This window comes from Tachypleus tridentatus, chromosome 6 (genome assembly GCF_004210375.1).
Source record: "Tachypleus tridentatus isolate NWPU-2018 chromosome 6, ASM421037v1, whole genome shotgun sequence".
Classification (NCBI taxonomy): Eukaryota; Metazoa; Arthropoda; class Merostomata; order Xiphosura; family Limulidae; genus Tachypleus; species Tachypleus tridentatus.
In genome coordinates this window covers 48295432-48312042 of record NC_134830.1, presented here as the reverse complement: position 1 = coordinate 48312042, position 16611 = coordinate 48295432, and the positions used below count along the sequence as shown (strand labels likewise).

At 33.2% G+C, this 16611-nt stretch overlaps 1 protein-coding gene across 10 annotated transcripts in view; it reads left to right on the top strand.

The window, feature by feature from the left end:
• Positions 1-16611, top strand: part of LOC143252427 (uncharacterized) — an 80603-nt gene extending 63992 nt beyond the window's left edge. For 9 of the 10 annotated variants that reach the window (XM_076504512.1, XM_076504511.1, XM_076504514.1 and 6 more), the window contains 8 exons: positions 232-454; positions 2651-2876; positions 3318-3430; positions 3542-4223; positions 6423-6590; positions 7409-7573; positions 9943-12206; positions 14259-16611. In XM_076504512.1, the coding sequence (XP_076360627.1) occupies positions 232-454; positions 2651-2876; positions 3318-3430; positions 3542-4223; positions 6423-6590; positions 7409-7573; positions 9943-12206; positions 14259-14330 (3913 nt within the window). In that variant the 3' untranslated portion in view covers positions 14331-16611. The remainder of the gene's footprint in view (positions 1-231; positions 455-2650; positions 2877-3317; positions 3431-3541; positions 4224-6422; positions 6591-7408; positions 7574-9942; positions 12207-14258) is intronic. The other variant, XM_076504513.1, reaches the window with a different exon arrangement.

Below are 16611 nucleotides of genomic sequence, written 5' to 3'. Positions count from 1 at the left end.
CGCAGATAGCCCTCTTGTAGCTTTGAGCGAAATTCAAAATAAACCAAACCTTTGTTATTTGCACTGTACATTTATCCATATATTACACGTGATGTATAAGGTTAGCTAGCTGGCAAAGTGTTTAAACTTTAGTTGGTGACACCATGCATGTTTAAAGTATTTAACATTTTGTTTGTTTCTTTTACTGTAATAATTTTGCACTAATATCTTTTCTGTTCACCGATTGTAAAGGACCCCAATGATGGATCTTCTAGTGCAAGTGACAACGACCAATAAAATCAGTCCAACAGGTCATGTGATCCAAATTCTCACGGACAGAGGAAAGATAATTCAGTACAAACCCAACACTCCTATTGGATCGCTGGACTCCACCGTCATCTATATTGTGCCCAAAAGTTCTGTTCTGGAACCAGCAGTTACGAAAATACCAATAAAACGAACTCAGCCGTTTGAGGTATCTTCAGGCCAAATGTCCTAGATTATTCTGGTTTTATCGTTATGAGGGGTTTTGTATCCCCCCTCACTGTTTTTTATTATTGTATTTCATTATTTCCTTTCTGTGTTAAAAAGAATAAAGCTTAAGTTAGTGTTTACCTACCGAAAACTTACCTTATTTCTGTATTATCAAACGAGCATATTAACAAACAACAACCTTTTAAGTTTAACAGAAATTCAAATAAAGAAAATGAATTATTTTAAGCATGGAACATGTTATTGTACAAGCTGTATTTTGTCCCCATTTACGGACTTACAAAACTAAAATTCGGGGTTCGATTCTCTGTGGTGGACACATCCGATATCTTAATGTGGCTTTGTTCTGAAAGAAAGGGACTATACTTTAGTAATCGCATATATCTGCTGTATAAAATAAAATTATGTTACGTAAATTATTTTCTCTTGAAAACGTTTCATAAAATCATCTCATATTGCTCACTATTTATCATTTTTTTATTTTGTTAGATATTTTTTATCATATTTTAACTCGGTTTTTTATAAATATGTGTAATTTGATTTTTGAAACTAAAAGACATCTGACAGCCTTTAATTTAAAAGCACATAACACGTAAGTAATATTTTTCTGAAAGGTACATTTAGATTACACTTAGGGGCTTGGATTGATCCTCTGGTGGAACTCTGGATTTTTAATCCTTGGGACTACAAGATATGCCCTTCACTTTAGGTTTTGAGCGCATTATAAGAATGAAAGTAAGCGGTGGTTGTACATTAGGGACTGCGATAATTTTAGTACCCTTGCCATACATACCTATTGGATTGCTTGAATATGGTATCTAATTTTATACATTTTAATAATAATGATCATCACTAGTAGCTAGTTGTTATGGTTCATGATGATTTACTGTAGCTATTGACTATTTGATCACATTATTTCGAGATGTAAAATGTTCAGCGGCAGCTGGAAAGTATCAGAGTTTGAGACTATAGTGATTGTTTATAGTTTCCGTGTAACTGAATTATCTATATATAATGTACAGCAATGGGTACATATATACCCAACCTTCACTAAGCTTGGATAAAATTTTACGAATAGAAAACCAGCCTTCTAAAATAAAACACTGGTTTCAATAAACCTTCATGTAATTATTACCTATAGTATAGAGATTTTAAACTATCTAAGTATAGAGATTGGCTCCTTAAAGACACATTTATATACTATACAAAGCACCGAGTATCTACACTTAACAGTCATCTAATGTTCATCTGTTATTGGTTCTTAATTCCCGTTTCACTCTGTACCTAAACTATTTTAAGGAACACTACATATTTGAAAGAAAACTAACTTCAAGGGGAAATTTTTGTTTGTTTGTAATTAAGTGCAAAGCTACACAACGGGCTATCTGTGTTCTGCCCACCACGGGTATCGAAATTATGTTTCTAGCAGATGTGCTGCTGTGCCATTGGGAGGCTTAAGGGATAATGATAATGTCACATATACTGGAATTATGATATTTTGTAACTCAGGTAAGATGTATTAAGAAATAAATCAACTTTTCATAGCCCCACAGCTTTCACAGTCACTTATTTAGTATTCAACAAAAGGTTTGTGTCCAATGTACCAAGCTTTTTTTCTTGTAGGCGGAAAAAAGTATAATAATAATTACAAACAGGCCATTTTGAGCGGATTTTCTTTTTCTTGTAAGTCTAAAATGCGTGCTTTCCTTATGAGTCAACCTTTGCAGTCAATAGTAAAAGTTTTGTTTAAACTGAGTTTTTACTATTTAAGGTGATTTTTGTCCGAACATTCCAAAAAAGTATTGTGAAGTTCTTTGTGATCTCTGTTGAGGCCACTGTTGTGGTTCGTGATAAATACACAAGCAATTTGTGCATAAACAGTTTAATAAAGTGGTATTTAAAAAGCTGATATACTACCAGAGACAGGGGGCAATTAATCAAGTGTATTGATGTTATTTTTTATCTTCAAAATTCTAACGATGCTTAACCCCCCCGCACATGTACTAAAATTTGAAACAAGACACCCCTGTAGGTTCCAGTAGTTATTGATGGTTAAATCATTATGAGTGATGTTTCTCACGTTTAAAAAATTTAGTGATTGCACAGGTGTAAAGTGTAACAGTTTCAAGATGAAATAACCCTACTTCTTAACTCATATTTTCCTTTTTATTTTCTCCAGCAAACCTTTCGACTTCAAGTAAAACTTCCAAAGAACCAGCTAACAGTCTTGAGGGTCAGTCCCAAGATGACATTAGCTGAAGTTAAAAAAATTATATGTGAAGATAAAAGTCTGGATAGCAGTAATTATCAGCTGGTTCGACCAAGCCAACCAAACATAGTTCTGGACATGGACATCACTTTGGCTGTTTATGGAAGTACAGAGATCGCCCTGTTATCAAACGGGAGTAAGTTCTTTTAACTATCTGAATCACTCTGTTAGCAGAGGAAACAATACTATTATTCATTAAGTGCTTCAATTGTGTGAGCTTATGTTTTTGAAGAATGAAATTTGAAATGTATATTTTTCTTTACTTATAACTTCTAAATACGTGTAAGAACTTTGCCAGGAACAATTAACATATTTTTCTCAAGTAGGATTTGTTTTCTGTTTTTTAGTTTAAGGATTGATTTATGGGTGTTTTTGTACTAGAATATTGTAACATATAGTCTAGCTTGCATCAAATCTTTTATAAATAACTATAGTTGTGGCATAGGAATTTGTACTAAATATCTTGTACCTTGCTTCATCATTTTGAGGATGTCATGTCTCTCCTCAGGAAATAGAATATTAGTTCATTACAAAGTATACTTTTACAATGTCTCAGCTTGTGGTTTAAAATTTACAGGTATCAAAAGAAACATTCAATCATCAACCACTGACCTGATTTCTTATTCCACTGGAGAAGATGACACAAAGCAAGGAATTGTGGGACTTTTAACTAGAGAAACAAGTAAAGGGGTAAGTCAATAAAACCATCTTGGATAGATTCTGTGTTATCTGTTCAAGGGTTTCTAGAATTGGTACAATATTACTTTTTTACTTTGTTTTTTACCTGTTTTGATTTTTTAGAGCTTGGCAAGTTCCAGTAGTGAGGATGCTAGCAGTCAAGGAGATTCACCAAGACATGGTAATTATGAAAACCAGCTGATGAGGAATGCTGTGACAATGAAGCCTAGCATTAAGAAACGTCCGGCTCCACGACCACCTTTGCAAAGATTAAATGGTAGAACTGGGAAGTGTGACAAGCCAGAGTTGGACAAAGAAGTGAAAAATGTTGATGGTTGTCTTCCTGTTTCTCATTCCCGACACAGTTCTGATTCTAGTGGTTATCATGAGGCTTCTGTTTTTAGTGATCTTCCAGAGAATGCATCACCAGAAACCTGTTGTAGTAGCAGTGGCCTCGGTAGTCTGGACAGCCCTGTTCATATTGTAGATCCACAATGCAAAAAAAACTTTGAGCTTAAAAACTTGAATTCTCAAAAGTGGACTAATTTGAGCACAACATACATGGCTTCAACATCCAATAATTCTTTGACCACAGCTGGAAAGAAACGAAAAGCTCCATTACCACCAGGATATAAAAAAGATGTTGGTAAGTTACAGTTAGAGCCAGTAAATGAGACCATCGACAAAAATAAGATTAGTGATTTTCATATTGATCTACAATTGGAAGTGAATAAAGACTCCAACACTTTTCCACAATATGTTGATATTGCCAATGAACCAGCATTTATCGCCACACGTCAGGAAGGTATGTAACAACAGTTTTATATGTTATGTATTCTAAACGGTTTAATTATTCTTAATGAAAAAGCCATCCAACCTTCCATTCAGAATCTATTACCCAATATTACAATGTAACTTTGCACTACACTTTGACTTAACATTATCAGCCTTATGTTGTAACATAATATTATAAATGTTCTGTTTGAGTTTACCATTAGTAATTATCTGTTTTGACTTACCATTAGTAATTATTTGTTTGTGTTTACCATTGTTAACATTGTGGTTTAATATTATCAGTTTCTCTATCATATTCCATACTACCTGACGTATGTTCTGTTTAGTATGGATGTTCAGCTTCTAGTGTTTTATTAACTGTGGTCAGCCTGTGAAGTTTACAGATATTTCATATTCATATCTGATGTTGTGATGTATAAATTCATGCCAGATTATCTTTCTTTCCTTTTTTCTGTCTTCAGTACCTATAATTTTCTGAATTTGTGGCCCAGAAAGTCTACACTGAAACGAACAAAAACTTACCTGAAGGTTAAGTCTTTCTAAAGTATTTGTTAGTAGAATTGCTTTTAACCAAAATATAAGATACAGGTCTGAATTAATCTGTTTGGAAGAATAATAAGGTTAGATGTATATACTACATTGGATTTAGGGGCTAACTATGCTATATGCCCAGTTTTATAACACTGTCATGAACATCGTTATTGATGTTAATGGTTACAAGTTTGTGTGGAGTGAGAATAGTCGTTCACATGCTTGAACAATGCGTGCAATGCCAGAGTTGCCTGCTGAAGCCCTATTTTCCAATAATTTACATCACGTATAATATTTTCACAAACAGTATTTCAGTTTTCTTTAATCTGAAATTCACAGGCATAGAAAGCTATTGGTAGTTTAGAATATAGACAATTGATATGATCTCTACTGATGAGTTTTGAAACACAGGTTGAAAAATGATTTGTAGTTTTGTAGTCATCCTGCATCTGAAATGAAGGTGGCTTCCTAACGTGGAGTATTTGAATGCAAAATAAACGTTCTTACAGTTCTTAAGTCATAAACAGTTTATTTTAACGAGTTAATCAGCATTTCTTTACAACTGTATAAAGGATAGCAGAGGTGTCACATACAGTAAAGAACAAGTGTTTTCAAAGCCAGCAACAATTATGAAAGTAAGAAGCAGGACTGCTAATAATTCATGTAAATCATATAGTTATTTCATTACATTGCATTTAAATTATGAAAAACTCCCCTGTAATTAGTTTTAAAAGTGGATTGGACAACATTAGTTTAGTAGATCTTAACACACTAGGTAGACCAATTGAATTCAGCCTTGGAAGTCAGGCTTCAGTTCCTCACAAAGATAATCTTTTGGAGTATTAGGAAGTGGTTTGTACATGAACAAGGTCTAAGATCATTCAAAAAATCAGTCACTATCAACTTTGGGAAATCTTCTGCCATAACAGGTTAGGAAAGTTGTCCCTGTGTTATCTACTAAGGTGCAATATGACAGGGAAGTTGGCCTTGTGTTATCTTCTAAGGTGCCAATATTAACAGGAAAATTGGCTCTGTGTTATCTACTAAGGTGCCAGTATTAACAGGGATGTTTGCCCTGTGTTATCTTATGAGATTTCAACATTAAGAGGATATCTCCTAAGTTTCTAACTTTAACAATAAATTTTATTTTGAAAAGTTTGGTGAAAATTATATATTTATTAAGTGGTTAGACATCCTTATTAGAGTTGGTATTTACTTTTTATTGTAATAATATATTCTGAAGTTGTTGTCAGACTTTCAGGTGTACCCTTGTTTTAATAATTTGTGAAATGATGCTAGTTTGTAAAACTTTATATTGCTAAGTGGAAGTTTTCATTATTATATCTACTGATTGTAAATGATCAATTATTACAAATAAACCAGATAAAAAGATTGAAAAATAATCTTATTGGTAAAGTCTAGGCTTGAGCTGTGTAAAAGTCTACAAGCTAAGAAGTTAGTATGTAAATATTCATACTTGTCAACTAGAAAACTACATTAAATATACATTTTAGTGTGTGTAAATTAATACCAGTTTATAAGAAAATTAGATTAGGTTTTTGTAACTTATACAAAGTAAATTTCTAATCACTTTTTCTAGTTTTACCATAAGCTTTCCATGTTATGATTGTATAAAATTGGGATATGATTTCTAATTTTTTTTATTATGCTCATTTAGTGCCTATACCAGAGCCTCCACAAGTTCAACCATTTGATCCTGCTACTGTGCTAGCCCTCCCCTTCGACACTAGTGACTTGCCCCTGCACCCTCCCACTCCTCCACCAGAATTTGCTGATGTCATCGATGAATGTACCATTGAGGAATCCCAAAATACGTACCAATATGGTGAGATGATTTTATGTTGTAAGATGCTAGTTTCTGATCATTTCTACATAAAATAGTTTTCAGTTGTACTTTACAGTTAGGTTTTATTCTTTCTGAACTCTGAAGGTTAAAATATTTTTAGAAATATTTTAGTGAAATGAGAGGTATATTAGTGTGAAATATTGCCAGATATCTAATGTCAAGTTATATTAATTCATAGAAAAATATCCTATTCCTCTTATAGTTAAGCTAAAAATTAAGAAGACTTCTGGGGCAAATATAACTTAAATATGACTTGATGGTATGCATTTATAATTATAATTGAATTAGTTATGGTTATTGCTACTCAACTTGTGAACTCATGTTAAGGTACAAGGTCAAGTGAAAATTAGGTGGCTAGATTTTGTTTTGTATTACAAAACTGTTTAATTGTTGCTTTCTTAAAGGTGCCTTGTAGCTGTTTTCTAAATTCTGTGGTGTATAGGTTTCATAAGTTAGTGTTTCTCGGTATTAAAGCACAAAATCATTTTTACCTTACCACTTTTTTTCCTTTGTAGTTGAAGAACGATGAGTCACAAACACTTTTCTAAAACTACACAAAACAACTGTAGCTTTGAAAAGTTGTGTGGATATATATTAAAAAAAATTGTCTTAGAAACAGTATTTTTTTATTTTAGTGTAGAATAAATAGTTGTTATTAAGCAACATAATTGATCTAAGTAATACCCTCACTTAAGATATCGTACAGTGGTAAAGCTGTAAACATACATAAGATTATACCTTTAGTTAAGACAGGTTTATAGTTGTAACAAAACATTTTTCTTTGCAACCTCGTACAGCTGCCAGAGTGACAGTCAGCTCATTATCTTTAGAAGAAGACATATTTGAAGATTCACACCACCACCGACATAGTAGTGTGTCATCTGTTAGTACTATTAGAGATATCGAAAACAGCTTCAAAGAAACCATTAAAGAAGGTGAAAATGCTCTTGAAAAGGAGAAAGGTAATTTTCAAATGCTATACAAATATTATTTACGTAGAGATTACTTGTCACAAATTGATATCTTGGCCTGAAAACCTGTTTTACTCTAATTCATCAAAGTTTTGAAGGAGGCTAAAGATTGGATATGTAAACTCTGTGCTACAGTTTTCTGTAAGCCCTTAAATATTGGGCAGGTGTCAGATAATTGAAAGTTGGGTAATGTTACTCTTCTTTTCGTGGGAATTGGTAAAAATTGTCTCAGTAATTATAGATTTATTGAGCTTACATCAGTAGTGGGAAAAGTTTTTGAAAATTGGATAAAAGAAGTTTTCTAAAGTCATCTAACAAAGTTTAAATTTCGTTGGATAGTCAACATAGTTTCAGTAGGAAAGTCCTTGTCTTAATAATCGTTTGACCTACTTTGAAGAAGTTACTACTTATGTAGATGAGGATATGGGTGTGAATTTCATATATCTGGATTTTCAGAAAACATTGACTAAGTGTCACATAAGAAAGACTTCTTTAAAAAGCTATTTCTGTCAATTGGCTCACTGAATAGAAATTGGCTAGATGGAAAAGGGCAGACATTTATAAATGGTGTTCAACTAAACTGGATTAATGTCATAAGTGGTTTATGTGGTAGGACCTTTGTTCTTTTTTATTTACATCAACTACATAGTTGAATGAATGGTTAAATATGCTGATGATGTTAAGATTTTGGGTGATGTTGTTTGTAAGGTGGATGATACTGCTTTACAAATGGATTTGGATTATTTAGGGAATTGGGCAAATAAACTGGCTTTTAATTATAATAAATGCAAGAAAATGGATGTGAGATATCATAATTTGAATTATAATTATGATTATGGTGGGAATAACCTTAGCAGTATTACAAAAGAAGGGGATCTTGGTGTAGTGGTTGATCAGTTTTGTAAGTCATCCAGTCAGTATGCTATTGCTAATGGTAGGGAAAATAGAGTTTCAGGTCTTATCTACAGATACATCGAATACAAGTTCAAAGAGGTTATAATGTCCTCGTATAGGTCATTGGTTAAGTCAAATTTTGAGGACTGTATTCAGGCTTGGACTTCTTACCTTAGAAGGGACATTGAATAGTTGGAAATTATTTAAAGAAGGGCTAGTAGGATGATACTTGGAATGGAATGATTGTCATAAAAGGACAGCTTAAGACTTCTTAAATTGTTTTCCTAGGAAAGAAAAACAAAGTGTCAGAGGGAAACTGACTGAGGTGTTTAAGATTGTTAAAGGAATTGACAGTGTTGATGCATCATTATTTTTTGTAATAATAGAATAACACAACAAGGGGACACAAATATATTTTGTCAGAGCAGAAGTCATCTTCAACTTGGATGGTTTTATTTCTCTAACAGAGGGGTTACTTTGAGATATAGTAGATGAAGTTAGTTTAAGGGTAGGCTTGGTAAATATTTCAGTGATAAGATCTGACAATGAGTGTTTGATTTCAGAGTTTAGTGGATGGGACTGACTAGATGAATCAACAGGTCCCTTGTTGTCCTTAAAGTGTATGTTTCTGATAAGCTAATGTAACATTAAATGCTTATACTCTACAATTTTACACCTTTCAAATTTTTCTGGATTTCTCATACCAGATAGCTGATGTCGCTGTAAGCTTATTGGTTTAACAGACTCTCACTAAGAGCTGGAGAAACAAACCTCTTGAAATGTCATAAAAAAATTATAAATATGTGATTTAGAATGATGGCTTATGGAAACCATGAGACAGAGCTAGGATTGGATTAAAATAATAGCTCTTGTAAAATGTAGGAAAGAGCAAGAATTAGAACTTTAATATGTGGGATCCATGTGACAAGATGTGCCTGATCTTATGTCTGATTTGAAGAACAGTTAACTGGAAAAGAAGTAAAAGTAGGAAGACATTTGGTGGAGAAGAGCTTGGAGCAGTAGTGAAATGGAGACACAGTTTTATGTTTATCTTTAAATAATTTGTTGTGTTAGATTTTACATAAAATTACACTAGGGTTATCTACATTAGCCATTCCTAATTTTGAAGTGATAAACTAGAGGGAAGGTAGCTAGTCAACATAATCATTGGAAGTTTTTGGACTAACCTTTAGACTAAATTTTGGGATGTGCTGAAATTCATACAATGCATTCATGGATCAAAAGTTTTAGCAAGAATTTTTTTTTTTTTTACTTTTTGTGATAATGAGATACAAACCACAGAGCCTTGGCTCTGCAGCCTGGCATGCCAACCACTGGGTCGTGTTCAGCCTTGTTTTAAATATAAATTTATGAAATTTATTTAAGAGCTTAAATACATGCTGTTTAAATTATGTTGTACAGAATTTAAATGGAACTTACAGCATTCAGTAATTGTTCTTTTCCAGTTACAGAATTCCTTGACCAAATGGAAAGTATTACCTCAAAAGAAGAAACTATCAACTCAGAGATGATGACATGTATTGGCCAACTTAATCAAAATGTTACCAACCAACTCATTCCTTCCCCTATTGAAGCAAAATTTTCTGCTGTTGAAAAAGAAGCACAAGATATAATTCCAATTTCAAATGAACTGCATGCAAGTGATTCATTCCTTGGACCACCTTCTCCATTTCAAGAGGAGCATGGTATTGAAAGTAATTCTCAACTTGATGAAGATACTACAGACAAGATTGGTACTGAATCTACTTGTCTTTTATCTCATGAATCAGTAAAACATGTTGATGGTTATTGTGCTGAATCTGTTTGCCTCTCCTCTCAGGAATCAGTAGCAGATGTTGATGGTTACTTTGCTGAACCTGTTTACCTGTCTTCTCAGGAATCACTAGCAGATGTTAATGGTTATTTTGCAGATTTTACTTGCTTGGTTTCCCATGAATCAGCAGCTGTTGATGATGGTTGCTATGCTGAGAAAACAGCTTCCATTAAAAGAATACCTCAAGACAACCAAAAGCCAGCTCTTATCAACTTTTCAATTGGTGCTTACAAAAAACAGGAGGAAGATATATATACACACATTACAGCAGAGAAATCAGGAAATTTACCAGAGTTTCAAGGTGGCCCTCAGCTCATTCAGGCAGAAGTGGACATCGATCAAGAGATACAGAAAGAAACTAGAAACAGAATGTTAAAAAGACAAGTGGAAACTTTTACCTCCAAAATGTCAGAAACACCAAATGATAAACAAATAAATAATGACTTGAGTACACATATCAAAAAGACTTCAAAGTCTCACCTTCAGCCAATTTTATGTGATGAGGAAGGATCTGTTCAAGGACTCAAAGGTCAGGTTAGGCTCAATTGTTCACAGCTTTCTGATATTGAATCATCACCATTGACTGGGAGGTCAACATCCATGTTGAACCTTGTATTATACCCAACCTCAAAGCTTGGACATCAACATACTCATCAGAACATACATCCTGGTAGTTCAGCCAACTTGAGAAGGGTCCAGTCTGATCGAGACATATGTAATGCAGTTTCTGATCTAAACTCTACAAGTGAAAATCAAGACCTCCAAGCCAAATACAAACTACTAAAGGAACAATTTGTATTATGGAGAGAACAGCTTGCACGAAACCAAACTGTTCTGCAAAGTGGAGAAACTGGCACAAAAGTTTGTATTTCACCTTTATATCAAACCTCACTCAATAATAAAAACACAAGAAACCAGGGGAATGCAACATTATTTGTAGAACCTCAAAAACATTGTAAAGACAAACCATCAGAGAATTATGTCAGCATGATTAAAACAAGACAAAGTTCTCTTCCAGAAAGACAACAAAGACCAAAAACTCAGATACTAACAAATGTTACTATTGGCTCTTGGCAACAAAGAAACCACAAGGAGGGTTCAAAAAAATCCAACTTTCATACCACAGAAAATGTGGTCCACTCACAGTCTAAGTTAGAACCATTTACTACACAGGCAGAAGTCACTGTCTCAAGTTCTACTGTCACAACTAATGTGCCAAAGTGTTCCACTAGACAATCTGAGAAAACGACAAAGTCAGGTATTAAAATCTCTACTGAGGGAAGAAATTCACAACTAAGCTCAAAGTCTGCAAGTGTATATCAAACAGGAAAGTATGAGAAGAACACTTCAGGAAGCCAGACTAGCATGTTGGATTATCAGACATCTCATCGGGAACCAAGAATCACAAAAGTGAACATTAATACTAGTAAGCCAGGTGTAACATATACTTACTTTGGTGCTCCTGTTGTCAGAGGTTTCTCAGAAGATACAGTACAAAACCTGTTGAATGGAGGCTCTGCAGAAGAACATATCATTGAGAAAAAAGAGTGCCAAAGCTCTAGTGTTGAGACTAAACACACTAAATGTCTAATAACAAACCACAAAGATAAAACAAAAATTAACAGAGTAAACTCAAATGTGCTTAAAATTGATTGTACTGCAAGGTCTTTAAAGGAATCTAATGATCTAATAAATGGCCACCAGAATATCCCACCACCACCACCATTATCTTTAGCTTCATCCAACAAGTCACTCTCCACTTTTACATTGCCTGAGAAACACCTTGATTCCAAGAACAAATGTAAAGAGAAAGCTACATATATTTCAGATATTGACCCAAGAGATAAGCTATTAATTGATATCAGGAATTTTGGAGGAAGAGGAGGCCTTCGAACGGTTAGTTTGTATTATTAAACATTTTTGTTTTTATTTGAACATAATATACATTATTTGATATAATTAATGGATATTTTTTAATCGATTGTTTAGGCAGGGTATTTATGATGAAATTGATTGAATAGGTGGTGAATGCCTGTTGTAGAAACACTAGTACAGATGTTGTTTGAAAGTCTACTGTTGGAAGACTTTTGATTCTATAGTTAAGATATAAATATTCATCACCATGACTTCACTGTTGAAGATTACCATAGAACAATTTTTAAAACAAAGTTTGGAAAAATATAAAATAAAACAGTACTCTTTAAATAGGCTTTCTGAGTATGATACAAATGTAACTGTTGAAAAAATGGGCTACACTGAACTCAGTAATGCATAAAACCACCACATTTATTGACCATATCCAATAGGAAAATGGCATTGAATCATAAAAGTATTATACATAGAGAGTTTGTTCTAAGTAAGTATTGTCATGAAACCTGACACATGTAAAGTTTGTTCTAAGTAAGTATTGTCATGAAACCTGACAAACAACTCTACCAACCACTTCAGAGTTATGAAAATGGAACACATACTTACCCATTACTGCTAATTAGGAAGGTAACAAACAAACCTACTTACCACTGCCAGAGTTATGAAGGTGACACACAAACATACACACAACTGCTAATTAGGAAAGTAACAAATGAATATACACCACTGCCAGAGTTATGGAGGTGGCACACAAACATACACACTACTGCTAAAGCTTGGAGGTTGACAAATATACCTATTACAGCCCACATAGAGAGGTTAACACTGAAATTTAGTAATTAACACTGGAGTTGATGAGTGCATGAAGAAGTATGCTTATAACAACCTTAGTTAACAAGTGAACACAGCTATGTTAGAAAGAATCAGAACTGAAAAAGTACCAACATTACACTAGAGTACTGAATTTTAAGAAATTAATTTCTAAACATATTCACTAATTCTAAAATTTAGAAACACTCTTTCAAGCTTATTCATTGGACTTAGAAATGAAAAAAAATCTATTAGAACTAAAGTTGATAAGTTTAGAAATGTTCAAGCACTGTTAACTAGGGTTAAGATTTGCAAATGGAGACATGGATTTACCAAACGGAAATGGATTTTGGAAATTAGCACTTGTACAATATCTTAATAAACTGTTGGGAGGTGGACATACAAGTATATTTATCAGTGTCATAGTGGGGATAATTTCACTTAATCCTACTTATTTGAATCAAATTTGGGAAATGTTTGTAATGTCATACTGACATAAAACCAAGTTGGGAAGCATGTACACCAATATATAAGTTTTTTATAATCACAACTGAGTCTTGTATTAAAGAATACAAGTTTGGAAATGGGTACACTAACTAAAACACATTGAAGGTCAGCATAAAATTTTTTCAACCAAACTGAAATTTTTAGTATACACATAAATATGATATAATCTAAGTTTAAAGATAGGTATGTAAAACAACGTTCGATAACATCTGAGTTTAAAGATAGATATGTAAAACAACATTTGATAACATCTGAGTTTAAAAGGTAGGTATGCAAAACTACATACATATCAGTAGAAATAGAATTGGATAGTAGACCAGTCATAACCAGTAGAATCAGACATGACTAGAATACATATAATCATTGGAAACAGGCTTGAGAAAAGGACCATTATATCTTGAATGGAGAAGTAGCTGTAATTACAAGAACTAGACATATGAAATGTTCATGGCCATAATCATCTGAACCAAATGTGGGAAATTGATGTAAGCATTACTGTCTGAAGCAAAGCTAAAACAAACACACACAAAAATTTACAAAACCAGTTAAATTTGAAATATACTGAAAAGGACCGAAAGAAATATATACATGTAAAATAGGGAAGAGTAGTTCCAAGTATAAGAAGTTACTCGTCTCTAATAATTCCCAAATTTAATTCTACTTATAAACTTTATGAGTAGGTGGTTTATTTAAATAAACATTTGTAGTTCTTTACTTTTAAATTGATGGCAACATTAACAAAATTACCATCTTGTTTTTCAGGTCCCTGTGACCAACATCAACTGGCAGCTGAGAGTTTTTGGATCAACTTCTTCAAGCTCATTTAGCCATTAGAAACTTCATCTGTTCCATATGTTACTGTGAAAACATTCTTAACTGATGCTTTTAGTGTACATAAAAGATAGCAAGGGACACAGATACCTTAACGTGAACCCTATAGGACTTTGGGCATGAGATATAACACCACTGTGAACTACGCTGCCTAACATGGTGACATTTGTACAGTGACAACAACCATTTTATTGATGTCTACTACAGGGTCTTAACTCAATGCTATCAAGTGTAGTAATCAACAACACATCGGTATTGCAATATTAGTGAAGTTCATCAGTCTTATGAAATGTGGTAACATAATGACAAAATGTGTTCATGGCATCTTATGTAATTTCCTGTTTGTGTGGTTAAGAATGTAAGCACTAGTGATATGTTATGCAAGATAATACATTAACCAATAAATATGTAGGTACCCACTGCAACTTATGTTGTTACATGTGACCCAGTAAGTAAATAAAAACCTAGCTGTTTCATATTCAGTTGTGCATTAACCCTCATAATCCAGTACTATAATCTGTTATGTGATTAATCTAATAACATAAAAATATTACAGTAGTGTTGTAGCTGGTTGTTGGATTATTTTTGTATATCCAGGTACTTAGTAGTTGCTTGACTGGTTGTTGGATTACATTAGTAACCCAGAACACATGCAAGTACCTTGACTGGCTGTTGGATTACATTTGCAACCCAGAACATAGGAGTATTTTAGACTGGTTTATGGATTACACTTGTAACACAGAACACAAGGAAGTGTCTTGACTGGCTGTTGGATTATTGTTTTAACCCAGAACACGTGGGAGTATTTTCACTTGCTGTTGGATTATAGTTGTAATCCAGAATACATGCAAGTATTTTGACTGGTTGTTGGATTACATTTGTAACTCAGAAAACAAGAAGGTATTTTGACTAGTTGTTGGATTATTGTTTTAATCCAGGACACACAGGAGTATCTTGACTTGTTGAATTACTGTTGTAACCCACAACACAAGGAAGTACCTTGACTGGTTGTTGGATCACTGTTTTAACCTGGAACATATGGGGGTAACTTGACTGGCTGTTGGATTACATTTGTAACTCAGAACACATAGGAGTATCTTGACTGGTTGTTTGATCACTGTTGTAAACCAGAACACACAGGAGTAACTTAACTAGCTGTTGTTACTCAGAACACATTGGATTAACTTGACTGGCTGTTATAACTCAGAACACATGGAAGTATCGTGACTGACTGTTGTAACCCAAAACTGTAAATATGAAACTGCTTCATGAACATAGTGGTATTATCATTGTAATGGAGTATTTGTAATAATCATCTTGAATAAAGAGAACGTTAACTTTGTCTCGTGACCTGACACCAGCAGTTGTACAATAATGTTATAGAAATTTAAAACATTTTTGATAGTCTTATCTTTTAATTATGCTGAGATTTAACATTTAAATTCACTTCTCAGAATAAATATCATTTCACAGAGTTCTTCTTGAAAGAAACCTTTTAATATGTAGTGAAATATGTAACATTTTATTTTCTAACCCTTTGAAACAAATAATAGTGGTATTATATGTACGTTTAATTCTATTTTGTTATTGTATGTTCATTAAAAACGAATATGTGAATTAGATTGCAGAAAATGGAAATTGTATTCCATTTAACACAATATTAATATTTAAAAATAACAAGACTAAACATAACTTTAATAACATTTGTGTTGAAAATAATATAGTATCCTAATTACCTGTAAACAAGATATTTAAATACATAAACTAGAACTATGTATGTAGCTAAACCTGTTGGTTGTGGTTGGTTAGTCCCATGTCACTGAGAAGTGAATGGGAAGGGGGTCAGAGTATTGTGAACATGTGGATGGTTCGATAAATATCTTTAAACAGTTGTTATTTTACATTGGAAGTACTCATATAAATTCTTTTAACTGCCGAGAGAGATTCAAGTTGGTTTTACAGCTAATGAAAGTGTAGACATACATATATATTTTGTTGTATATTTAACAGGGCTTGTACTTCAGTTGATGCACTTCTTTTCTAGAGAGAGACGATTGAAAGAGTTATTTAATTATGTCACTTGGTATAATACGATTTCAAGCAACTTTTAACAAATTCAGTTCAAACTTTACGTGTGTCATTTTTGAAGGTGGTTTGTGGTGAGTGCCCACTACATATATGTTCATGTACTGTAAACCACAGGAATATTTCTCAATTACTGTATATGTTTTAATGATATGTGTAAGCACTATTTTAAAACAGTAATAAATACATTATATTACCA